Below are 26,607 nucleotides of genomic sequence, written 5' to 3' on the forward strand. Positions count from 1 at the left end.
TTGAATCATTTGTAATTAAAGCAGTGATCAGAGAAATACAGGAGTACTTCTGGTAAATGAATTTAACTGACATTTCATTATTTATTTGAATTATAGAGATATCTAACCCATGTCTAAATAAATACTTTGTAATCTTGCCTTTCAACACCATTTTAACATACATTTCCAAATATTTGTCTCCTCCTTTGTACAGCAATTACACTGGTGACCAGTAGCTCAGGCACAGGCAAGCCATAATCATCAACCACAACTTAATCAACTTAATCAACTTAATCATTAAAAAAAAATTCCAAAACTTCCTTTTTCAGTATTATACCTTTGCAGTTACACTTTTCAGGGAAGATTTTTGTTTTTCTTTTAACGTCTTTATTGGAGTATTATTGCCTTACAATGGTGTGTTAGTTTCTGCTTCATAACAAAGTGAATCAGTTATACATATACATATATCCCCATATCTATTCCCTCTTGTGTCTCCCTCCCTCCCACCCTCCCTATCCCACCCCTCTAGGTGGTCACAAAGCACAGAGCTGATCTCCCTGTGCTATGTGGCTGCTTCCCACTAGCTATAAGTTTTACATTTGGTAGTGTATATATGTCCATGCCACTCTCTCACTGTGTCCCAGCTTACCCTTCCCCCTCCCCGTATCCTCAATTCCATTCTCTAGTAGGTCTGCGTCTTTATTCCCGTCTTGCCCCTAGGTTCTTCATGACCTTTTTTTTTTTTTTTTTTTTATTCCATATATATGTGTTAGCATACGGTATTTGTTTTTCCTTTCTGAGTTACTTCACTCTGTATGACAGACACAAGGTCCATCCACCTCACTACAAATAACTCAGTTTCATTTCTTTTTATGGCTGAGTAATATTCCATTGTATATATGTGCCACATCTTCTTTATTCATTCATCTGTTGATGGACACTTCAGTTGCTTCCATGTCTTGGCTATTGTAAATAGAGCTGCAATGAACATTTTGGTACATGACCCTTTTTGAATTATGGTTTTCTCAGGATATATGCCCAGTAGTGGGATTGCTGGGTCATAAGGTAGTTCTATTTTTAGTGTTTTGAGGAACCTCCGTACTGTTCTCCATAGTGGCTGTATCAATTTACATTCCCACCAACAGTGCAAGAGGGTTCCCTTTTCTTCACACCCTCTCCAGCATTTATTGTTTGTAGATTTTTGATGATGGCCATTCTGACCGGTGTGAGGTGATACCTCATTGTAGTTTTGATTTGCATTTCTCTAATGATTAGTGATTTTGAGCATCCTTTCATGTGTTTGTTGGCAGTCTGTATATCTTCTTTGGAGAAATGTCTATTTAGGTCTTCTGCCCATTTTTGAATTGGGTTGTTTGTTCTTTGATATTGAGCTTCATGAGCTGCTTGTATATTTTGGAGGTTAATCCTTTGTCAGTTGCTTCATTTGCAAATATTTTCTCCCATTCTGAGGGTTGTCTTTTGGTCTTGTTTATGGTTTCCTTTGCTGTGCAAAACTTTTAAGTTTCATTAGTTCCCATTTGTTTATTTTTGTTTTTATTTCCATTTCTCTAAGATGTGGGTCAAAAAGAATCTTGCTGTGATTTATGTCATAGAGTGTTTTGCCTATGTTTTCCTCTAAGAGTTTGATAGTGTCTGACCTTACATTTAGGTCTTTAATCCATTTTGAGCATGTTTCACAGAACTGGAACAAAAAATTTCACAATTTGTATGGAAACACAAAAGACCCTGAATAGTCAAAGCAATCTTGAATAAGAAAAACAAAGCTGGATGAATCAGGCTCCTGGACTTCAGACTATACTACAAAGCTACAGTAATCAAGGCAGTATGATACTGGCACAAAAACAGAAATATAGATCAATGGAACAGGATAGAAAGCCCAGAGATAAACCCATGCACATATGGTCACCTTATCTTTGATAAAGGAGGCAAGAATATACAATGGAGAAAAGACAGCCTCTTCAATAAGTGGTGCTGGGAAAACTGAAGAGCTACATGTAAAAGAATGAAATTAAAACACTCCCTAACACCATACACAAAAATAAACTCAGGGAAGATTTTGTTTTCTGTTTTTGTTTTGTTTATTTTTAACATTTTAGAAGAAAACTTTGGAAAAAAATGTTATACAAACTGATAAGAGTCTTTGACTTTTACTTGTGGTCTATAGATTTTAAACTTTAAATTTTGACATCTATGTACTATTTAATCAAATTTCTCTGAAACATTAATTTCAACTTAATCCATCTTATATATTGCCATAGATGTTATCAGTAACACAATTTTCCTTTCACATGAAACATTTTTTTCCATTATGTTCTCCAATTCAGCAGCTTCCATTCCAGAGATTACTACATCAAGCAGTGAAATAATCCGTAGGTGAATCAACAAGCCTATAAACTGACAAATATAGGCTTTTACATATATTAAAATTGTGTTTTACATATTAGAATCAACAGACCCACTCTCCTATACTTAATACCTTTTTATTCCCCTCAATTAACATTATTTTTCTTTCTCCTCTTATTTATTACTTTCTCCAATCTGTCTGTCTCTGTATATACATATATATTTTAAAACATAATATTTTATTGAGGTATAATTGGCATGTTAACATTTTATTAGTTTCAGGTGTTCAACATAATGATTTGATATTTATATATATTGCAAAATGATCAGCACAAGAAGTCTAGGTAACATCCTTGAAGTCACAGATAATGGTTTGCCATCCTTGTATTCCCAATTGCACTTAGTCCCAAGCTATATAATAGTTAGTATTCAATAAATATTTGTAGAATGAATGGATGATTCTTCTTTTCCCTGTCCCAAATTTTAATTCAGGTTTTTTCTTTTGGCACAGAATTTCTAGTGAAGATTATACTATTGATTAGGTATTATTTATACTGATGAATCTTATAGTTCATACATTTCATTCATTGGAGCTAATATTTCTTCTCTAGAATACAAAGAGATAGTGTAAAATCAAGACTACTTTTTGATTATGATTTTATATCATGATATAGAATTATGACTAATTTGCGGTACTTTTGTAATTTTTAGTGTTGTCTGATTTATTTGGTACTTAATACATGTTGCTTATATTCAAAGGGCAAACATGTAATTTTATCACCATCATAGTGTGGAATATCATTAAAATGCCCAACTGACATGTTTAATTTCTATCAAACTTTCTCTTATGTTGAATATCATTAGCAGGTCTGGCTCTTTCAATGTAATTTTAGAAGAACTGACACGTTTCAGAAATATTTTTCTTTATTCTATAATTGTAAATTTATTTCTGAAGGCTTAGTAACAATTTCATCCCAGTAGTTGTTTAATATACACTGCATAATGATATTCTATCTTTGTATTATCTCAGCCATAAACAATGGGCTGAATTCCTAATTCTCAGCCTTGTTCTGTGTCTAAGATAAGTAATTTGGTTCAGTTATATAGGTCTCTTTCAGTTAAAATAAAATCATTCACTCAGCTACTAAAACTTTTGAATCTTGAGGCCATTTAATGTATTCTTGACTGTTGATTTGATGAATTGTGTAGTCATGCATGAGTCATAAGCAATTTGGATAACTATTTCAATACGATGCTGATATCTGCATCTTGCATTAAAAGTAGGCAATCAGAACTAAGAAGACTGGTTTGATTTTTTCCAGTTTATACATATATTTTCTTTTATTGCCTTTTCTTCCCCAAGCATTCAGTTTTGAACATAATATTCTGGCAATTTAATTTTGTCAACATTCTGTATTGTAGCAAGCAAACTTTTCACATAAAACAGAAGGCCATGAGTAGATTACCTAGAGCTTTCGTTACTTCATCATTAGCCACTGATAAGGTTTTAGATGTAAAATTAAACTTAAAACACTACAAAAATCTCATCAATTGCTTCCACCATAGCATTTGAAAAATTATAAATCTAATGTAGAGTTTAATTATAGGGAAGATTAGCTAGGTGATGTTTTCCTGAATTCATTTGGTATTATTTATGACTTTTAATGCTTAACCTTACCAAATCCTAATGTTTTATTTAATTTCACTGAAATTCCAGCAGACATTTCATGCTATTAGTATAATATTATTTTACTAAAACATCATCTTAGTACTGTATTACAATATATAGCAAATAATAACTGTTAATGAGTGATTACTATATTTTAGTCATTATATCAAGAACTTTTTATTCAATTTCTCATTAAATCTCAACAATCCCCTGATTCCACAATCCTCCACAACACAGGTGCCCTCATATTTTAAAGGGGAGGAGATAAAAAGAGCTTAAATATTTTTTCCAGCATTACAAATATCAGAAGAAAAAGGGATTTTCTGGTATGATGTAGAGAGAAAAAAGACTTGTCTTTTCCTTTTTATTTGTGAAAGCAAGAAATTATAAAATCAGAAATTATAATTTCACAGATGTGAATCACTAAGTCTTGCCCCAACGTTAATCTGAAATCAGGAGAAAAAAGTAGTTTTTAGAAGTTTATGTTTTTCATGTTAAAATTCTGTAAATGTGCCACAAATCAAATAAATTTTAAGCAGATTTAGTCAAATAATCTTAATATAGAGAAAACATTAATTATCAAGTTATAGAATCATTAGTAACTCTCCAGAATTTTTGGATAATGTAGATGTAGCTTTATATTGATACTGGAATAAATTAATAATTGCTTATTTCCCAGATGAACTGAGGCACATAAAATTTTGTATATTAATTAAATTTCAATTCTAAAATAATTATTAGTGATTTAATGTTTAGCTCCTCATCGACTATTCCACAACATCTTTTCTGAGAATATGCCCATATCATACATAACAGGTAGGAACTTAGAAATTATTCAAATAATCATTGATTTAGTTTCATCAAAAATCTGTAACTTGGGGGCTCAGATAGTACCACTTGGTTATCTTTGTTCAATTAACTGCATAACCATAAATTCTATTTTATTTAATTTATTTTTTAAACATCTTTATTGGAGTATAATTGCTTTACAATGTCGTGTTACTTTCTGCTGCATAACAAAGTGAATCAGCTATATGTATACATATATCCCCATAGCCCCTCCCTCTTGCATCTTCCTCCCACCCTCCCTATCCCACCCCACTAAGTGGTCACAAAGAACTGAGCTGATCTCCCTGTTCTATATGGCTGCTTCCCACTAGCTATATATTTTGCATCTGGTAGTATATATATGTCAGTGCTACTCTCTCACTTCTTTCCAGCTTAACCTTCCCTCTCCCTATGTCCTCAAGTTTATTCTCTATGTCTGCATCTTTATTCCTGCCCTGCCCCTAGGTTCATCAGAACATTTTTTTTTATTCCATATATTGTGTTAGCATATGGTATTTGTTTTTTTCTTTCTGACTTACTTCACTCTGTATGACAGACCCTAGGTACATCCACCTCAATACAAATAACTCAATTTCATTTCTTTTTATGGCTGAGTAATATTCCATTGTATATATGTGCCTCATCATCTTTATCCATTCATCTGTTGATAGACACTTAGGTTGCTTCTGTGTCCTGGCTATTGTAACTAGTGTTGCAATGAACATTGTGGTACATGACTCTTTTTGAATTATGGTTTTCTCAGGATATATGCCCAGTAGTGGGAATGCTGGGTCATATGTAGCTCTATTTTTAGCTTTCTAAGCAACCTCCATACTGTTCTCCATAGTGTCTGTATCAATTAACATTCCCACCAACAGTGCAAGAGGGTTCCCATTTCTCCACACCCTCTCCAGCATTTATTGTTTGTAGAGTTTTTGATGGTGGCCATTATGACCAGTGTGAGGTGCTATCTCATTATAGTTTTGATTTGCATTTCTCTAATGACTAGTGATGTTGAGCATCCTTTCATGTGTTTGTTGCCAATCTGTGTATCTTCTTTGGAGAAATGTCTATTAAGTCTTCTGTCCATTTTGGATTGTGTTGTTCGTTTTTTTTTGTTGTTGTTGTTTTTTGATATTGAGCTGAATGAGCTGCTTGTATATTTTGGAGATTAATCCTTCGTCAGTTGCTTCATTTGCAAAGATTTCTCCCGTTCTGAAGGTTGTCTTTTTGTCCTGTTTACGGTTTCCTTTGCTGTGCAAAAGCTTTTAAGTTTCATTAGGTCCCATTTGTTTATTATTGTTTTTATTTCCGTTTCTCTAGGAGGTGGGTCAAAAACGATCTTGCTGCAATTGATGTCAGAAAGTGTACTGCCTGTGGTTTCCTCTAAGAATTTTACAGTATCTTGCCTTACATTTATGTCTTTAATCCATTTTGAGTTTAATTTTGTGTATGGTGTTAGGAAATGTTCTAATTTCACTCTTTTACATGTAGCTGTCCAGCTCTCCCAGCACCACTTATTGAAGAGGCTGTCTTTTCCCCATTGTATATTCTTGCCTCCTTTATCAAAGATAAGGTGACCATATGGGCGTTGGTTTAGCTCTGGGCTTTCTATTCTGTTCCATTTATCTTTATTTCTGTTTTTGTGCCAGTACCATACTGTCTTGATTACTGTAGCTTTGTAGTATAGTCTAAAGTCAGGGAACCTGATTCATCCAGATTTGTTTTTCTTATTCAAGTTTGCTTTGGCTATTCAGGGTCTTTTGTGTTTCCATACAAATAGTGAAATTTTTTGTTCTAGTTCTGTGAAAAATGTCACTGGTAGTTTGATAGGCATTGCATTGAATCTGTACATTGCTTTGGGTTGTATAGTCTTTTTCAGAATATTGATTCTTTCAATCCAAGAACATGGTATATCTCTCTATCTGTTTGTATTGTCTTTAATTTCTTTCATCACTGTCTTATAGTTTTCTGCACATAGATGTTTTCTCTCCTTAGGTACGTTTTTTCCTAGGTATTTTATTCTTTTTGTTGCAATGGTAAATGGGAGTGTTTCCTTAATTTCACTATCAGATTTTTCTTTGTTAGTGTACAGGAATGCAAGAGATTTCTGTGCATTAATTTTGTATCCTGCTACTTTACCAAATTCATTGATTAGCTCTAGTAGTTTTCTGGTAGCATCTTTAGGATTCTCTATGTATAGTATCACATCATCTGCAAACAGTGACAGTGTTACTTCTTCTTTTCTGATTTGGATTTGTTTTTCTTCTCTGATTGCTGTGCCTAAAACTTCCCGAAATATGTTGAACAATAATGGTGAGAGTGGACAACCTTGCCTTGTTCCTGATCTTAGAGGAAAAGTTTTCAGTTTTTCACCATTGAGAATGATGTTGGCTGTGGGTTTGTCATATATGACCTTTATTATGTTGAGGTAAGTTCACTCTTTGCCTACTTTCTGTAGGATTTTTTTTTATCCTAAATGGGTGTTGAATTTTGTCGAAAGCTTTTTCTGCATCTATTGAGATGATCATATGGTTTTTATCCTCCAATTTGTTAATATGATGTATCACATTGATTGATTTGCGTATATTGAAGAATCCTTGCATTCCTGGTATAAACCTCACTTGATCATGGTGTATGATCCTTTTAATATACTGTTGGATTCTGTTTGCTAGTATTTTGTTGAGGATTTTTTCATCTATGTTCATCAGTGATATTGACTCGTAGTTTTTTTTTGTGAAACCTTTGTCTGGTTTTCGTATCAGGGTGATTGTGGCCTTGTAGAATGAGTTTGGGAGTGTTCCTCCCTCTGCTATATTTTGGAAGACTTTGAGGAGGATAGATGTTAGCTCTTCTCTAAATGTTTGGTAGAATTCGCCTGTGAAGCCATCTGGTGTTGGGCTTTTGTTTGTTGGAAGATTTTTAATCACAGTTTAAATTTCAGTTCTTTTGACTGGTCTGTTTATATTTTCTATTTCTTCCTGGTTCAGTCTTGGAAGGTTGTGCTTTTCTAAGAATTTGTCCATTTCTTCCAGGTTGTCCATTTTATTGGCATATAGTTGATTGTAGTAATGTCTCATGATCCTTTTTATTTCTGCAGTGTCAGTTGTTACTTCTCCTCTTTCATTTCTAATTCTGTTGATTTGAGACTTCTCCATTTTTTTCTTGATGGGTCTGGCTAATGGTTTCTCAATTTTGTTTATCTTTTCAAAGAATCAGCTTTTAGTTTTATTGATCTTTGCTATCATATCAATCATTTCTTTTTCATTTATTTCTCATATGATCTTTATGATTTCTTTCTTTCTGCTAAATTTGTTTTTTTTTGTTGTTGCTCTTCTTTAATTGTTTTAGGTGTAAGGTTAGGTTGTTTATTTGAGATTTTTCTTGTTTCTTGAGGTAGGATTGTATTGGTATAAACTTCCCTGTTAGAACTGCTTTTGCTGTATCTGATAGGTTTTGGGTCATCATGTGTTCATCGTCATTTATTTCTAGGTATTTTTTGATTTCCTCTTTGATTTCTTCAGTGATCTCTTGGTTATTTAGTAGTATATTGTTTAGCCTCCATACATTTGTATTTTTTACAGTTATTTTCCTGTAATTGATATCTAGTCTCATAGTGTTGTGGTCAGAAAAGATACTTGATACGATTTCAATTTTCTTAAATTTACCAAGGCTTGATTTGTGACCCAAGTTATGATCTATCCTAGAGAATGTTCCATGAGCAGTTGAGAAGAAAGTGTATACTGTTGTTTTGGGATGGAATGTCCAATAAATATTAATTAAGTCCATCTTGTCTAATGTGTCATTTAAAGCTTATGTTTTCTTATTTATTTTCAATTTGGATGAGCTGTCCATTGATGAAAGTGGGGTGTTAAAGTTCCCTACTGTGATTGTTTTACTGTTGATTTCCCCTTTCATGGTAGTTAGCATTTGCCTTATGTATTGAGGTGCTCCTATGTTGGGTGCATAAATATTTACAATTGTTATATCTTCTTCTTGGACTGATCCCTGATCAATAGATATGTCCTTCTTTGTCTCTTGTAATAGACTTTATTTTAAAGTCTATTTTGTCTGATATGAGAATTACTACTGCAGCTTTCTAGTGATTTCCATTTGCACGGAATATGTTTTTCCATCCCCTCAGTTTCAGTCTATATGTGTCCCTAGGTCTGAGTGGATCTCTTGTAGACGGCATATATGTGGGTGTTGTTTTTTTATCCATTCAGCCAGTCTATGTTTTTTGGTTGGAGCATTTAATCTATTTACATTTAAGGTTATTATCGATATTTATGTTCCTGTTACCATTTTCTGAATTGTTTTGGGTTTGTTTTTGTAGGTTTTTTTCTTTCTCTTGTATTTCCTACCTAGAGAAGTTCCTTTAGCATTTGTAAAGTTGGTTTGGTGGTGCTGAATTCTCTTAACTTTTTCTTGTCTGTAAACTTTTTAATTTCTCTGTCAAATCTGAATGAGATCCTTGCTCAGTAGAGTAATCTTGGTTGTAGGTTTTCCCCTTTCATCCCTTTAAATATGTCCTGCTGCTCCCTTCTGACCTTCAGAGATTCTGCTGAAAGATCAGCTGTTAACCTAATGGGGACTCCCTTGTATGTTATTTGTTGCTTTTCCCTTGCTGCTTTTAACATTTTTTCTTTGTATTTAATTTTTGATAGTTTGTTTAATATGTGTCTTGATGTGTTTCTCCTTGGATTTATCCTGTATGGGACTCTCTGTTCTTCCTGGACTTGATTGACTATTTCCTTTCCCATGTTAAGGAAGTTTTCAACTATAATTTTTTCAAATATTTTCTCATCTCTTTCTTTTTCTCTTCTTCTTCTGGGACCCCTATAATTCGAATGTTGGTGTGTTTAATGTTATCCCAGAGGTCTCTGAGACTGTCCTCCATTCTTTTCATTCTTTTTTCTTTATTTTTCTTTGGGATAGTTATTTCCACTATTTTATCTTCCAGGTCATTTATCCGTTCTTCTTCCTCCATTATTCTGCTATTGATTCCTTCTAGAGAATTTTTATTTTCCTTATTTTGTTGTTCATCATTGTTTGTTTATTCTTTAGTTCTTCTAGGTCCTTGTTAAACATTTCTTGTTTTTTCTGCATTCTATTTCCAAGATTTTGGATCATCTTTACTATCATTATTCTGAATTCTTTTTCAGGTAGACTGCCTATTTCCCCTTCATGTTTTTGGTCTGGTGTGTTTTTCCCTTGTTCCTTCATCTGCTGTGTGTTTCTCTGTCTTTTCATTTTGCTTAACTTACTGTGTTTGGGGTCCTTTTGCAGGTTGCAGGCTCATAGTTCCTGTTATTTTTGGTGTCTGCCCCAGTGAGTGAGGTTTTTTCAGTGTCTTGTGTAGGCTTCCTTGTGGAGGGGATTGGTGCCTGTGTTCTGGTGGGTGGGGCTGGATCTTGTCTTTCTGGAGAGCAGGGCCACATCCGGTGATGTGTTTTTTGGTGTCTGTGAACTTAGTATGAATTTAGGCAACCTCTCTGCTAATGGGTGGGGTTGTGCTCCTTTCTTGCTAATTGTTTTGCATGGGGCATCCAGCACTGGACGTTGCTTGCCATTGGGTGGAGCTGGGTCTTAGTGTTGAGAGGGAGATCTCTGGGAGAGCTCTCGCCAACTGATATTACATGGGGCCGGGAGGTCTCTGGTGGTCCAATGTCCTGAACTCGTGTCTCCCACTTCAGAGGCTCAGGCCTGACACCAGGCCAGAGCACCAAGACCCTGTAAGCCCCCAGGCTCAAGAGAAAAGGGAGAAAAAAGAAAGAAAAAAAATTTTTAATTATTAAAATAATAAATAGAAAAAAAAGAATAGCGCAACCAAACCAATAAACGAATCCACTAATGATAACAAATGCTAAAAACTAACTAAGATAAACATAAAAATCAGAAACAAATCAGTCACAGACAGCAAACCCCAAGTCTACAATTGCTCCCAAAGTCCACTGCCTCAATTTTGGGATGATTCGTTGTCTATTTAGGTATTCCACAGATGCCGGGTAAATCAATTTGATTGTGGGGATTTAATCTGCTGCTCCTGAGGCTGCACAGAGAAATTTCCCTTTCTTTTCTTTTTTCACACAGCTCCTGGGGTTCAGCGTTGGTTTTGGCCCCACCTCTGCAAGTAGTTCACCCTCAGGCATCTGTTCCCCGCCCAGAAAAGAGGGGGTTAAACAGTGGCTGATTAGGGGGCTCTTCCTCACTCAGGCCAGGGGGAGTGAGGGGTACAGTAGTCATAACTAGAATGTGGGGTGAGCCTGCAGTGGCAGAGACCGATGTTATGTTGTAACAGCCTGAGGGATGCCATGTGTTCTCCTGAGGAAGTTGTCCCTGGGTCATGGGACCCTGGCAGTAGCAGGTTGCATGGGCTCCCAGGGGGGCGGTGGGTGGTGTGGATAGTGACCTGTGCTTGCACACAGGATTCTTGGTGGCTATAGCAGCAGCCTTAGTGTTTCCTGACTGTCTCTGGGGTCCGAGCTTATAGACACAGCTCATACCCTTCTCTGGAGTTCATTTAGGCGGTGCTCTACCTTCTGTGGGCAGATAGGGAAGGAGTCGCCTCTCCTGTGCACCCCAAAACAATGGTCTCTTGCCTCTTAGGCAGGTCCAGGTTTTTTTCCAGACTCCCTCCCAGCTAGCTGTGGTGCACTAGCCCCCTCAGGCTGTCTTCACGCAGCCAACCCCAGTCCTGTCCCTGGGATCTGACCTCTGAAGCCCAAGCCTCAGCTCCCAGTGCCCACCCACCCTGGCGGGTGAGCAGGCAAGGCTTTCAGTCTGGTGAGTGCTAGTCAGCACTGATCCTCTGTGAGGGAATCTCTCCTCTTTGCCCCCTGCACCCCTGTTGCTGTACTCTCCTCCATGGCTCCAAAGCTTTTCCCCCTGCCCAGCCCCCATTTCCACCAGTGAAGGGACTTCCTAGTGTGTGGAAACTTTTCCTTCTTCACAGCTCCTTCCCTGAGGTACAGGTCCTGTCCCTATTCTATTGTCTCTGTTTTTTTCTTTTGCCCTACCCCGGTATGTGGGGATTTTCTTGCCTTTTGGGAAGTCTGAGGTCTTCTGCCAGCATTCAGTAGGTGTTCTGTAGGAGTTGTTCCACATGTAGATGTATTTCTGATGTATTTGTGGGGAGGAAGGTGATATCCACGTCTTACTCCTCTGCCGTCTTGAATGTCCCCCCTCTGGAACCACACCAACCATAAATTTTATACTTCAACATGTGCTATAGATTCCTGGACTGGGTATAAAATGTTGAGAATTAAATGTGACATTTTTGAATTTTAACAATCATAAGAGATAACATGTCCATTTGCTGGTGACTGAAGTATCATAAGAATCTACTTAAAGTGAGGGTGGCAATCAGTAGACTCTCAGAAGGACGAGTATGTTTATTGATAGTCTTATTTTGAAGCTCTTAAAAAAGCCAAGTTTAATGTTCTATTGATCTTCATTTTTCATGTAAGAATAAAGCATTTCATTTTAAGGCACATCAACATAATTAAAAAAAACTTGTTTTATAAATTCATCCAATAAGCATCACGCCATAGTAAAAATAAAACAGTTTAAAGTGTTTGACAACACTGTGTTAGTTTCTACTGTATAGCAAAATGAATCAGCTATATATATATATATATATATATATATATATCCCCTCGTCTTTGGATTTCCTTCCCATTTAGGTCACCACAGTGCATTGAGTAGAGTTCCCTGTGCTATACAGTATGTTCTCATTAGTTGTCTATTTTATACATAGCATCAATTGTGTATATGTGTCAATCCCAATCTCCCAATTCCTCCCACCCTACCCTTTCCCCCTTGGTATCCATAAGTTTGTTCTCTGTCTCTATTTCTGCTTTGCAAATCAGATTATCTATAACATTTTTTAAAGGAAGTAAGGATCCTTTTTTTGGAGAAATTGCCTCGCACAAAGTGAAGGCTTGAATATCATATCCCATCTCTTTTACTGACATCAGTGATTTAAAAGTTGAACAGCATTTGACAAGTTGTGATGAATTCATAACTACATAATGATTTTTGGTTTTTAGCTTTCTAGTGGTGAAGCTCTCTTGATCAGTGATGAGAAAAATGGATCCCAAGATAAGAGTTTAGTCATCATCACTAGCAAGTTTCTTGTTTCTTTCTAAATATAGTATGCCTCAACTAAGAATATTTAAATAGACACTGAAAAATGAAATGTAATATTTCCAGATATAATATAGCTAGGAAGATACATCATTTTGAACATGTGTTGCCTCTCCATGAACTGTCTACGATAGATGGAAGGATTTCTTTCTTAGACATGAGAACCCATTTTACCCAGAAATTTGGTTTATAGTCTCAATGTTCTAAATGTACTTTCATTTTGGATAATATATTTGTCCTTTTGAATTGAACCAATATGATTAATGGGTTAATTTAATTTAGCCAAAACTCTTCTATTTTTATTTTCTGCATTGTCTTAAGATATCAATGTGCTATTTAAAAAAAACCCTATGATTCTTGAATAGGTAAGATTTATTTCAAAAAGAGACTGTGCAGAAGGGCACCTTTTTTCCCTTATCTTGTTCCTTGGGTGAAGTACTTTTGATCAAGTAATAGATCAAATACTTCCCTGTATCAAGTACTTTTCACTGACCATTAGCTATTTTTTTGTTTTTGTTTCTCACCTATAACTTGAAAATGACTTGTACAATAACTTGTACAAGTTATTTTAAAGTTTCTTCCATAAATTTAAATGACCTTCTCGGATGGATCAAAGGCATTCTTGCCAGATAGAAGGAGAAAGACCTGGGTGCTCAGAAGAGGATTTATGATGTATTTGACTTTAAAACTTTAAAGGAAGTTAAAGGAAGCAATATGCAAAGCTTAAGCTTTTTTCCATGCCTTATATATCTATTTTATTTTCTATACAGTAAAGGCTTTCAAAGGGTTAAAATGCCCTGAGAGATGCTTAGTCAACCATTGCAATAAGTATGTTATTTTTAGAAGAAAAATTATTCAATTATGCTTTTTTCCTGTTTAGCTTGACAAATCTTGACACAGAGCTAATATTTACTGAGCACTATTATAATTATTTGACACATATTATCTCATTTGATATAGAATTCTATGAAGTGGGCACCATTATTTTCCTCAATTTACAAATGAGGAAATGGAAGCACAAAAGGTTAAGCCGTGTGTTGAAGGTCACTTGGTAATAAGTAGCAGAGAGAGGATTAAATCCAGGACATAGTTTTCTAGATTCTAGTCTTAAGGCTTTTGTGTTTTGATATTTAAAAAAAAGTTAAATTTAATTTAAATCAGTTATTGAAGTAGTAGCATATAATTGCAGATTCCAATTTCAAATTGGGACTTGTGTTAAAATTTATAATAACTTATTTAATAAGTTTCTAATAAATTTATAACTTATTTAATAAGTTTAATAAATTTATAACTTATTTAATAAGTTTCTATTAAAACTAAAAATAACTCATTGACTAAATGGGATACTAATTCATATAATTAAAATGTAGGTTTCTGTTACATAACAATTTGATATTTTAAAATGCATCTTTCTTGTCTCAAAAAGTTAAATTTTATCAGAATTTATATAAGTTGTATATAAATTTTATTTGTTTGTATAATGTGCTTATTCTAAAATTGCATCAATCATAGAAAGAAGATAATTGTACCAGGATATTACAGAGAGCCAGCTGAGTGTAATGGGAAGCAGAAGCAGATAAATAAGAACTAGAATCTCTTCTCTTCTACTTACTAGCTGTATGACCCTAGTTTTAGTCTGTCAAACACTCTGAAGATTAGTTTTCTCATTCTTTAAGTAGGAAAAATATAATATCTACATTACAGGACTTGAGTAAATGTGATAGTGCAGCTTTGTGTAATACATAATAAATACTCAATAAAGTCAAATTTATTACTACTTACAATTTTTTAAAGAATAATTCATTATGTAAATAAACTTAAATTTTAGCAGAGGAGTTTAGTATTTTTAATAATTAATCACAAACATACTCCTTCCTTAATTAAAACCAATTTTATGTATTTTTAACTTTTTTCAGGAATAAGATATTTTGCAAAAAATAAACTTTGCAGTACTGAATGTGTTGTTTATTATGGTAAATGTTATAGATACTCCTTAAGATTATCTTTCAAATTTATATTAAGTAAAATAGAATTCATTGAAGAAAAAAGGCAAATTAATCATTTATAAAAGATTTTATAAAAATTTAAATGGTTCTTAGAAGTAAACAAAAAACTTAGCAGTAGCTGGAAAATTAATTGCAAAATTTTATTTTAATTATTAAGTTTATTGAGAGGTGAAAAATAAATGAGGTTAAAATAATAAAATAAATTATTAATTTTATCATGAGGTAAAAATAAATGCACACAGTCACTTTGAAAATTGTTAGGGTGGATTACTACTTTGTAATACACAGAGCTATCAATATTTTGGTAAAGACAGCTCTTTCTATTATCATTTATGTCTTGGCAACAAAGAATCTGATAACACAGTAATTCATAACATCAAGTACTTTAGTGTGTATGTTCATCTGCAAGTAATGGAAAAATCAGCTGAAATTGTAATGGTTATGGATGTCAAAATTAATGAGAACAGAAATGCTTTATCTATTAGTTTTGGTAATTAAACCATGAAGACAAGTGGATGTGGATTCTCATATATTCCTGTTAGTAGAGGTTTATCCATACTTTTTATTGCTATATCAACAATTTCAGACCTACCTCTTCCCAAGTTCTTTTGTGGGAAAAGATAACATGACTTTATTAAAAAAAAATATGGCAAGAACTAAACCAAAATCTTAGTAGGAAAGTAATAACGGAACAAAAATCTTAAAGGCTCTTTGAAGAAAGTCACTGGATTCATGATTCTCTTTTCTATAGTAGGAATTGACTGAACAGTTAAATCACCCATTGGTATTAAAGGCCAAGTAAACTTGAGACGAGAAGTTCACTTTATATTTTTCTCAGGTATTACTAGAACTCCAGTGCCTATCACCTCCACAGCTGAAAGTGTGGGCACCACAGGAGCAGTGGGCCCCACCTTCACCAGTCCTGGGCTCATATCAGGTAAATTAAGTTCAGAACAAATATACCAGCCACTCCTAAGCAGCTGGTTTCAGGCAATACTGCTCAGTGCAATATTTTACAAAATAAATGTATCTGACTTATATATAATCAGATTTGGATGTTCTTTATATGTAATTAAAATGTAGACTCCGTAGTTTTTGCACAAGTTACTTTATTATTGAATATCATGTTATAATCATATACACCCGTTACCTTGAGAGTTGACAGCACGCACTTTTTTAACAGAAAAAAACTTTGTTTTTTCTTTACCGTCATCAGGGTCAACTGGAGGATCAGTAAGTGCAACCACAGGCGCTGAAGATGGAAGCACAAGTGACATAGGCTTCAGAGCAGGTGAGACAAAGAAATGAGTCCATAGCTTCTTTCCACAAGCAGTCCTCCTTTTCAAGTCAAGAACAACTGTACTCTGAGTTCATTAGATAACAGGGGTCTGGTGTCAGCACTATGTTATCTGAATGACTTTGGGAAAAATTCAAAAATTAATATTTATATGTTAACAAAATATTAGTGACATTTCTATGGCACACTGAAATTTCTGAATTATGCTGAAATATGTGTCTTTTTTCCCAGGTGGAAGAAAATAATAAAAGTTCTCAAAACTGGCAGAGGCAGGATTAGAACCCAGACCCTTAGCCTCCTCTGTCATAGCTCCACAATTCTGCGATCTGTGCCTAAGAGCAAACATCCAAGAGAAGTCAGTGAGAGTATGCTTGCCCTTGTGCATCACTGACTAAATTTCAACTACTGTTGGTTTCATGAATAAAATATTATTGACTTCTTTAAGTGTAGATGATTTTGATTAAAAACAAACAAGCCTGAGTTCATCCTGTCCCTTATGCTGCAAGTTAGTGACTTTAAATATTGAATAACTCTTAAATTTCCTCTGTGCATCACATTTGCCTCTGCTTTTGATCAGATGTTAAACGTTTTCCACCTAGTCTTTACATGCACCCACCTCGCTCACTTTCCTCTGATACAGTGATGCTCAAAGTGCAGTTCCCAGACCAACAGCATTCACAGCTCCTGCAAACTTTTTAGAAGCACAGAATTTTGGGGCCTACCTGCCTAGAATCAGAAGCTCTTAGTGTGGAGCCAGGCAAACAGTGTATTAACAAGCCCTTTAGGCAATGGATGCTTGTCAATGTTGAGAACTTTCCCACCCTTCCCCACTTCCCTCCCAATTTACACTTTAGTTGATACCACACCAGAATGAACTTACAAAACCTCAACTGTCATCATACCACTCCACTACTTAAAATCTTTCAACTTTTCAGATTGCTTTTAGGATAAATCAAAACTCCTTTATATACCATTAAAAGCCATTTCTATAGTGTTTGCATGGAATTTCTCTTTATGAATTTATTAACTAATCGATGGCCTGACTTTATTTTTCCTATATTTATTTTCCCTTAGTAAATTTCTCAATTTAAAATCTTTGTCAAAAACTTTTTGGAATAAGATATTGTTTGCATAAAAAATAATGTGTTGAAAGATATAAGCTACGGTAGCACAAATTAAGAAACTATTTAATTCCAACTAGATCAGTGAATTGACTGAAATTTGAGGGTGATGACTATTTAGTATATATTTTCTAGAATTTGAATGGGAATTATTTGGGTGATAATGACAAGTCAGTCCAGGGCTTCTCAAAGTTTGCTCTGCCAATGAGTGCAATTCAGAACTGTTTGTTACTGGTCCATGAAGTGATAAGAACAGAAACACAAAACAAGTATTTAGAAACATGGCAATTTGACACAGCAATTTTTATATTTGTTGAATAAAAGCTTATGTTGTGTATGGATTTATTTTTTTAAATTTTATTTCTCTCCTTTCATGGCATTTTTCCAAAGCATCAATATGGAAGACTGAAAATTTTACAGAATTGATCTTTTACTACAGATCTTCTGAGAAGCACGTGTTAGAGTATGAACTTAGGTCTAGATTGCCTAGGTGACCTGGAGCAAGTCACTTAACCATGTCTGTTAAGTGAGAATAGTAATATTACCTGCCTCAGAGGATTTTTATAGGATTACATGAGTTGATTTATGTCTAGGTTATTTTTCAAACTGCTATTCTTTATGAGCAGGAACAGGGGTCCTACTGCACCAACAACAGGAGATGAGGAAGACGGCACACCCAGCAAACCAAGCACAGGAGCAATAAGCCCAGGGAAATTAGGCAGTTCAGGATGTGCTCCTTAACCCCTGTTAAATGGCACTGAACATATTGCAGGTTGAACTAAAGATTAAGCTCTATGTGGTATAAGACCATCTAGTCACAGAAATCATAGGGATCATTTAAAGTTGTCTTTTATGTGAGAAACCTCAATTCTGTCACATTAGAGAAGAGTGGTATGTAGAATCCGGCAACAGTGGAAGTAATACTCATTCCCTGCTGTTGTGTCAGGGACCCCAGGAGTATCAGAGGGTTTCACAACCACGCATGGAAGCAAGAACACAAGTGGAGACTCACCTACCCCAGGCACAACCCCGGGAGGCCAAGCAGGTATTGAAATGGGAAGTCTGAGGCATCTTCTTACTGACCTTAAGGAAGTAGCCAGCACTTCTAAGTTATTAGTTACTAGTAAATGCACATATTCGTGACCTCACTATCCCTGCATTTATGGGATTAATGGCAGTGTTTCTCTAACATTAGCTCAGAGGTGATTTATAGCAAAGCGTGTTATGTTTCAGATTCTAAGACTCTTGCCTTTGGACTTCTGAGGCTGTGAATGTGAAGTGGGGCTAAAGTCATGGTTTGCAATCTTGGCTACAAATAAGAATTGACTAGAAAGATTTTTGAAAATACATACTGAAGAGGCTTTTACAGAGTAATTGAATCAGAACTCCTGGAAGAAAGACCCAGGCATAAGTAATTTTTAAAAGCCTTACAGTTGGTTCCAATGTATAGGCTGGAGCTGAGAATCACTGGGCTAGTGTATCTGTATATTTAATAAGAAACCCAGATGGTTCTTATGATCAATTTTTGGAAAGAGTGAACTGGGAATGTATAAGTGTGACAAGTCTTTTGAAAGCAGAGAACAGCATATTCTGTTCGCTTAACTAAAGATCTTTATATATATATACATATATATATATGTATATATATGTAATTTGATATATATTGTTTATTTTGAAAGAGACTACGAGATCATCAGCTGGTGAAACAACTAGAGCACCAAGCAGTGAAGTGACACAATCTGAAGGTAAGTTAGGTGAGTAGAGGATCTCACTGAGGCCATGACTTTTGTCAAAAAGGACAGTCTTTCATCAGAATACCATTCATTGCACTTAGTATTAGTTGATAACATACCATCCAACAAAAGATGTAGGATGTAGAATAGTATAAACATGATTAACATTTTCAAGAAGTCTTTTTTCTGGTTTCTCCAAATCTTCCCTTCAAAAGTACTATAGTACTGGATTGTCATAATAATATGCTCTCCCAATACTGTTTATCAGGTGTAACAGGAGAATTTGTTGGAACTACCACTGGAACTGGCAGTGGCATCACAGCTAGACCACCTTTCCATGGTTCCAGCCCAACTGGTAGCTCAGAGTCAAGGTGCAGGTCACCTGGACACTTTGGTGGTGCTCCATCAGGATCTGAGACTCCAAGTTCTCATGAGGAATTTAGGTGAATTGAGCAATGGCTATGGATTTAACAGTTATAATTTTAGGACAAATGAATATGGGTAGTTTGAGCATTTTCATTACAACCATCTACGTAGAGTAGAGTTGCCAGATAAAACACAGGATGCCATTTAAATTTGAATTTCACATAAATAAGAAATTTTTTTGGTATAAGTATGCCCCATGCAATAATTGGGATGTGATTGTTGTTTATCTAGAATTCAAGTGTAAATGGGTGTCATCTATTTTGATATGCTATATCTGGCAATCCCAATGTCCACTGAGAACCATTGTTCTTTTCAATTAGGAACAACTGGAGGGGAAAATGCTGCCATCACTGGAGCTGCTGGTGAAAACACTTCTGGAGCAGCAGGTACTGAATGAACATAATCAGAATAAAACCAGACAATGGAAATGTGAGTTCTTTACTTAAAATTTTGTCAGAGGCAAGGTTTTCTGGAAAATTTAATTATTATTATTTGTGTGATGTCAAAACTGATGAAGATCAGAAATAAATCAAGAGTTATTTACTGATGTGTGCCCACATCACACTGGGTGCCCTAGAGAAAGTAGGAGAGGAGAAGAGTAAGATACTTATTCTCTTAGAACTTGATTTTTGAGCAGGAAAAATGAATATTTATATACACACAAAGGCAAAAACCATGTCCAATAGAAGATAATCTAAATCGAGGAATTGTTCAGTGACAATTGTTGAAGTGGGAACTCAAGAGGACCTTCTAGTAAGAGAACTGATTTGTTGGGGTTAAAGGCAACAGAATTATTCTATTTTGAAAAGAATATGACATTATGATCAGTACACTATGACTGTGTTGACTGAAGAAAAGCACACAACCTAAAAGTTGTGAGTTATGTTTTATTTAGGGACCTTATTGAGGACTATAGCCCATGAGACAGCCTCTCAGATAGCTCTGAGGAACTGTTCTGAAGAGGTAAGGGAGGAGCCAAGATATATAGGATTTTTGCTGAAAACAATACATGTAGTCTTACATCAAAAGATTACAGCTAATCATAAAAAAATCAGACAACTCAAGTTAATGATTTTAGTGCTTTTCTGTGTATGGGAAGATGCAAGAGTCTAGGCTCATTGAAATTATTCCTTAGGTGTTCATCTTAACTATGTAGGGCCAGTATCCTCTTTTTCTCCATCTTGAATTCCCCTGAGGGCGCACTGTTGGTGGGGGAGGCCGCAGTAGCTGATGGCGCGATGGCAGGCAACATTCTTTGTTTATTGGAATGGCAGGAGACATTCTTTGTCTATAACTATACACTTTAACTTGAGCAAATATACTCAAAACATAAGTAAACTGAGTGAAATTTTAGGGATGTATTCAATTTCAGGGGAAAAAACAGCAATCATATTTCAGGTGTTGGGGAAATAGAATTGAAAACAAAATCTCCCAACCCAGAGACCCTGTCCACAAAGGTAGAAGAGAAAGAAAACAGTTTTATTATTGAATAAGCATTAAACCAGAATGTGATGCAAATTATAGCCAATTCACTAAAGATCTATAAAGACAGAAAGAAATCTCACCAAGCCAATACAATCTGCTACATACATGTTCTCCAGAAAAATAGTCCTTAAGTAAGAGAACTTGACAGCACCATTTATTACACATAGTTTATTACACATAGTTTATTACACATAGTTTATTACATTTAAGAGAACTTGACAGCACCATTTATTACACATAGTTCATTCTATGTGTAACAGAATGTGGCAATTGGGTGATCATCTGGTTATTTAATAACTGGTTTTATACAACAGAAAAATAAACTTCTATCTTGATGATAGGAGGAAGTTTTGTATCTAGAAGGGGAAGAACCACTGTCTTCTTAGATGTTTACATTTCAAAGAGATAGTGCTCAAGCCCTTGAGAAAGATATTTCTGGGTCATTAAGCTGACAAGAGGCTTAGTTTTTTGAAAGATTTACATACATTTCAAAGACATTGAAAAGAACTTACATTTACAGATATTCTAAAGTAAATACTCTAAGAAAAGGAAAGGGGAAGTCTCTTCCCTTATTTTCAATAGAGAGAATTAAGCCTCTTATTCAAAATTTTTATTTGTTCTTACACAGGCCATCTTCATAAAATGATCAATTTTATATTTTAATTAGCTAGCTTTTTTCTCCCATTATAAAATTAAGCCTTGCCTAGGGTATTGCCTGGAGCAATCCCCAAAGCTGGAGGTGGCAACACCCGTGGGGAACCAGGCACTGGACCCACAAGTCCCGGGAAGTCAGGCAAGTCTGGACCTGATTTTTTAGCAGTTCCCAACCACACCTCCCTCATCAGTGTCTCATCTGGACTAAGGATCTGATCCTTAATTTGCACTGATGCTCTTAGAATTGAGTAGCATTTAAACTCAAGGAACCTGTGAAAAATTTTTTTTAAAAAAAGAGGAAAATGGTGGCTGCATACATTAGAAGCTACACATACCTCCTTTCACCAACCAGAAATATCAACACAGAGCCCGTATCTAGAATATTTAGAGAAGACTAAAATCTCGAGACTGGAAAAGAGCGCTCTGGGGCTCATAGAGGAACCAAGATTCAGGTCAGAGCATCAGAACAGAGGGAAGTATAGAGAGGTCTTTAATAGTGGTAGAATGTAGGTAGCATCAACTGGGTTCACCTCCAAAAGGAAAGGTCTCACCTTGATTAGAGAATACTGAGAGATCTGGGATCTGGCAAGTCAGAGCATTTGTGAATGCGAGTTTGAAAGAAAGGATTGGAGAGTTCATGGAATGAGAACTGGCAGTCTTGGGAAGGCATGCAACTGCTTGTAAAGGGGAAGGAGGCATATTGGAAGGTGAAGGAATCCTTGGAGAATGAATGTCAATGGAAAAAGAAAAAAAAATGCTCAGGTCTCAAGAAAACAGTATAATAATTAAAAATTAGAAGACAGAAAAAGGAAAAACTCCACTTATAAAAGAATCTTCCCTTCAATGTAACAAGAGGAAGCCCTTGATCTTAGAAATCTGATGAACCTCACAGAAGCCTCTGTGCCCTCACTGCATAGGATCTCCTGCTATTGCTGTTTTAGGAAAACACAATGCAAAAATAAAAAGGCATGAAAAAAATTAAATTCCAATATCTATTTTAAACTATTCTTTTGTATACATTTTCAGAAATTTTCAGCAATAGGAAGCAAATTCTAAAAATCTAGTCATAAAACAGAGGAACACTAAAATGTTACCGAATTCAGGTTTGGCTGTTCACTGCTTGAAAGCGAATATTGAGAGGCAAGTGTTGGTAGAAAGGAAAAGTTGTTTTAATCAGAAGTCCAGCAATCTGAGGAGAAGGTGGACTCATGTCCCAGAACCAATTCCAAAGATTCTACTTGGCCGTGACAGTTTTTAAAGGGAAAATGGGGAAAGAATCTCAGTGAATCGTTGAGGCAAAATGTTAGGTTCTGTATCATTTTCCATTGCATGCAGAATGCCTGACTCCTCATGATCTTTCTTCAGATGTTTTCTTGCTTGCATTGTCTGCCTGCAGAATTACTAAGGGGGAGTCTGGGGGTAGAAAGCTAGTCACTCTTTAACTACTGAATTCTTCATTCCTACTGCTTTTTTTTTTTTTTTTTGCGGTACGTGGGCCTCTCACTGTTGTGGCCTCTCCTGTTACGGAGCACAGGCTCCAGACGCACAGGCTCATGGGCCCAGCTGCTCTGCAGCATGTGGGATCTTCCCTGACCGGGGCACGAACCCATGTCCCCTGCATCGGCAGGCGGACTCTCAACCACTGCGCCACCAGGGAAGCCCTCATTCCTACTGCTTTTAATCTAGGGAAAGAATCAACAGGTTAGGCAAGGTATTATGTGCATTCATTCGGGCATAAGTCAGGAGTTAAGTTAAATGTTGCCAAGTGATCTCATTTCCATAAGGTTTGAGAGGAACAGAAACAGGCAACAGGAAAGGGGCAAAGGAGCTTCTTACAAATCTCCACTGTCAGACATCATTCTATTTCTCTGGGAATAGGGGTGAAGGTCCATGTTCTGTAACTTCTTCATGTTGACATATGGCACCATATTCTTAGAGTGGAAGATGTTGACATGGGTCTGTAGCATCTCTTTGCTGAAAATTTTAATTTCCTGCTTACATATGCAGGCAGAGCAAGTTATAATTATTTTGATACCCACAAAGATATAAATTATTATGAGCAACAATGTTAATCCCATTCTCCTGAGGCCAGTTCTTGGAATTGTGCTAGCCATAGATGGCTGACATAGGCCAGCCTATGTCATGGGTACATTCTGGTCATCATGAAGTTAGCTTTTTCCCCCTGGTGGCAGTCATAGTTATCTGTAAAACAACTCAGGAATGCGCACCGGACACTGAAAGATTCTGTGACTGTATTCCCTAATCATTAACTGCTTGAACTTGTTCTTTTGTGACCCAGGGAGGCCTGGGAGAGTTCAGCTTTTCTGCAAACAAGAGGCAGGGGACATGGAAGGGCCTTTGTACTTGGGGGAGCCATCTGGGTTCTGCTCAGTTTGAAAAACATAACATTAACACAAACTTAAAGAAACAACTGAAGATATAAAGAGACATCAAAACTATAAACTAAAAAACTCAGGGTAAAAACAGATAAATAATAGGAAGATGTTAAATTGGAATTGAAGAAAACTAAGGAGAGATATTGAAAAAAAAGAAAAATTTTCTTGAAAGTAAAGACCAAATAACAAGGTACCCAACAGAGAATAAATGACTGAAAGTATGGGAAAGGGATTAGAGGGTAGAATTGGAAATATCACCCCCCCAAAAAAATTGCAGACACTTTTAAAAAAGGTAAAGTGGATCAGAGTAGGACATAGTTATAGGAAACAGACAAAAATATTATATATATGTATATATATATATGTGTGTGTATATATATATATATATAATTGCAGTTTCTGGAGAAGAAAAGGCAATGAAATAGAACTAATATTTAAAATTGTAAATCAGATTAAGTTTCCTGTAATAAAAAAAAATTTCAAATCTACACGTTGAAAGGACCTACATGGAAGAATCATTCATGAACAGTCAATTCTGTGGCTTATTTTAGAAAAATGTTAAGCTTGAAAGATAAAGAAATGTTCTGGATGTTGAGGAAAAAGGCAGCTATTAAAAGAGAAAGAAAATCAGGTTAACATTAGGCAAGAGTAGAGTAGCATTTAGATACCTAAGGAAAGAGAATGTGGGCCAAGGTTTTCATAGCTAACTAAATGTAATTCAAGTATTAAAGCTATAGGAACATGAAAGAATTCAGGGAATTAGATAGCCATGAGCCCTTCATAATGAAATCACTGGAGGAGTGTTAAGCAGCAAAAAGATGCCTTGAAAACAAACAAAAAGATTGTAACGCTATTTTTAACTGTAGCTCTAAAACTATAACAAAGTTTGAAAGAAAGGTGGAAGATAAGTGTTACATATTTGACCAAGTAAAAACGTCCAAGTATAAATGACCAAGTAAAAACATGAGCATTAAGAAAGAAAATGGTATTTACTTAAATTGGAAACTACAGAAGAGAAAGAGAACAAGGAAAGAAGAAATTATGAGTTAATTTTATTGCTGCTCACAGGGGACAACCAATAGACACTATCTGAAAGAAAATTGGGAGGATGCTAATGGGATTATATAAAAATATCACTATAAAATATAACCTTTCTGGGCTTCCCTGGTGGCGCAGTGGTTGAGAGTCCACCTGCCGATGCAGGCGACACGGGTTCGTGCCCTGGTCCAGGAAGATCCCACATGCCGCGGAGTGGCTGGGCCCGTGAGCCATGGCCGCTGAGCCTGCGCGTCCGGAGCCTGTGCTCCGCAATGGGAGAGGCCACAACGGTGAGAGGCCCGCGTACCGCAAAAAAACAGAAAACACCTTTCTAACTATCAAAAGAGAAATAAAAAAGCAAAAAGCAAAAAAAAAAAAAAAAAAGAGAGCATCTAAAGAGTTTGCATAGCAAAAGACAGGTGGCTAAAATTAGAATCCAAAAGTGTATTAAAATAATGTTTAATAATAATTCTTATTAACTTGCAATGAAAGCTTTTCAAAATTACAAAATCATTAAAATAGTACATTGTACTAATAGCTCTAAGAGAAATAAAAACATATAGTTTTCTACAAAGAGGCTAAAAAAGCCATTTGATAAACATTCAATAATCATTTCTGATGTGAAAAAAGAAAAATAAATAAACAACTTGCCCAAGCAGTGTCCATATGCAAGCACTACTCCTAGAATCAATATCATGTAATTAAGTGAGTGAATCATTTAACCTCTATTACCTTAGTTTTCTTATCTGTAAAAACTGAGTAATGCAATCTATTGAGTAGCATTGTGATGAGGATCAAATGAAATAATGAATAAATGTATGTCAAAGCACATTTTTTTGAAATGTATAAAGAGTAATAATTATTATTGATATGGAAAAGTAGACACTTCTGTAATCTTTAGTTGGAAGTTAATTTAAATCACAATTGGTTATCTGATAGTTTAAGAAATTCTGTGAATGAGACTTTTCCATTTTTTTCCCTTTATAACAGGTACACCTGGAACGTCAGGTGGTACAACTAGTGTCACAGAGTGTGACAGTGATCTGACAGTTCAGGTGTTCTCCATTACTAAACAAGACTAATGTGGCATTTAAAATCTGATATTCTTATATGGCCAATTTAGAAATCACTGGAATGTTACTTGATACAATCATAGTGGATTTAAGTAAAAAAGTAATAGTGACCATCTTCTGTTTGGTCCTTAAATGTTGTCTTTGAGTTAGGGACTTCTTAGGATGTATTTCCCATGCAGTTATTTCCATTTCTTTATCTAAGATCTGCATTGCACTACACAAAATCACTTCAACAACAAGCAAAAATAAATATGGATTGAAAGTACTAAATAATTATAAAACAATGTTAGTTATTTTTGCATTTTATTGATTGTTAATATAATTTTCCCATTACAGAAATATTTGAGTTCAATAAATTCATTTCTTTCTTGAATAATAGACTGTTGGATA

General features: G+C 35.4%; 1 protein-coding gene across 1 annotated transcript in view; it reads left to right on the forward strand.

The window, feature by feature from the left end:
- MUC19 (mucin 19, oligomeric) overlaps positions 1-26,226 on the forward strand; it is a 59,638-nt gene extending 33,412 nt beyond the window's left edge. Inside the window, exons 25-30 of the mRNA XM_089921572.1 lie at positions 15,833-15,931; positions 16,211-16,285; positions 18,359-18,457; positions 19,414-19,500; positions 19,892-19,957; positions 26,135-26,226. Of these exons, the coding sequence (XP_089777698.1) occupies positions 15,833-15,931; positions 16,211-16,285; positions 18,359-18,457; positions 19,414-19,500; positions 19,892-19,957; positions 26,135-26,226 (518 nt within the window). The remainder of the gene's footprint in view (positions 1-15,832; positions 15,932-16,210; positions 16,286-18,358; positions 18,458-19,413; positions 19,501-19,891; positions 19,958-26,134) is intronic.
- The last annotated feature ends 381 nt before the right edge of the window (positions 26,227-26,607 follow it).

Source organism: Delphinapterus leucas, chromosome 11 (assembly GCF_059928025.1).
Source record: "Delphinapterus leucas isolate spDelLeu-1000000601 "Yukka" chromosome 11, BTC_Dleu_Yukka2, whole genome shotgun sequence".
NCBI classification, from domain to species: Eukaryota; Metazoa; Chordata; class Mammalia; order Artiodactyla; family Monodontidae; genus Delphinapterus; species Delphinapterus leucas.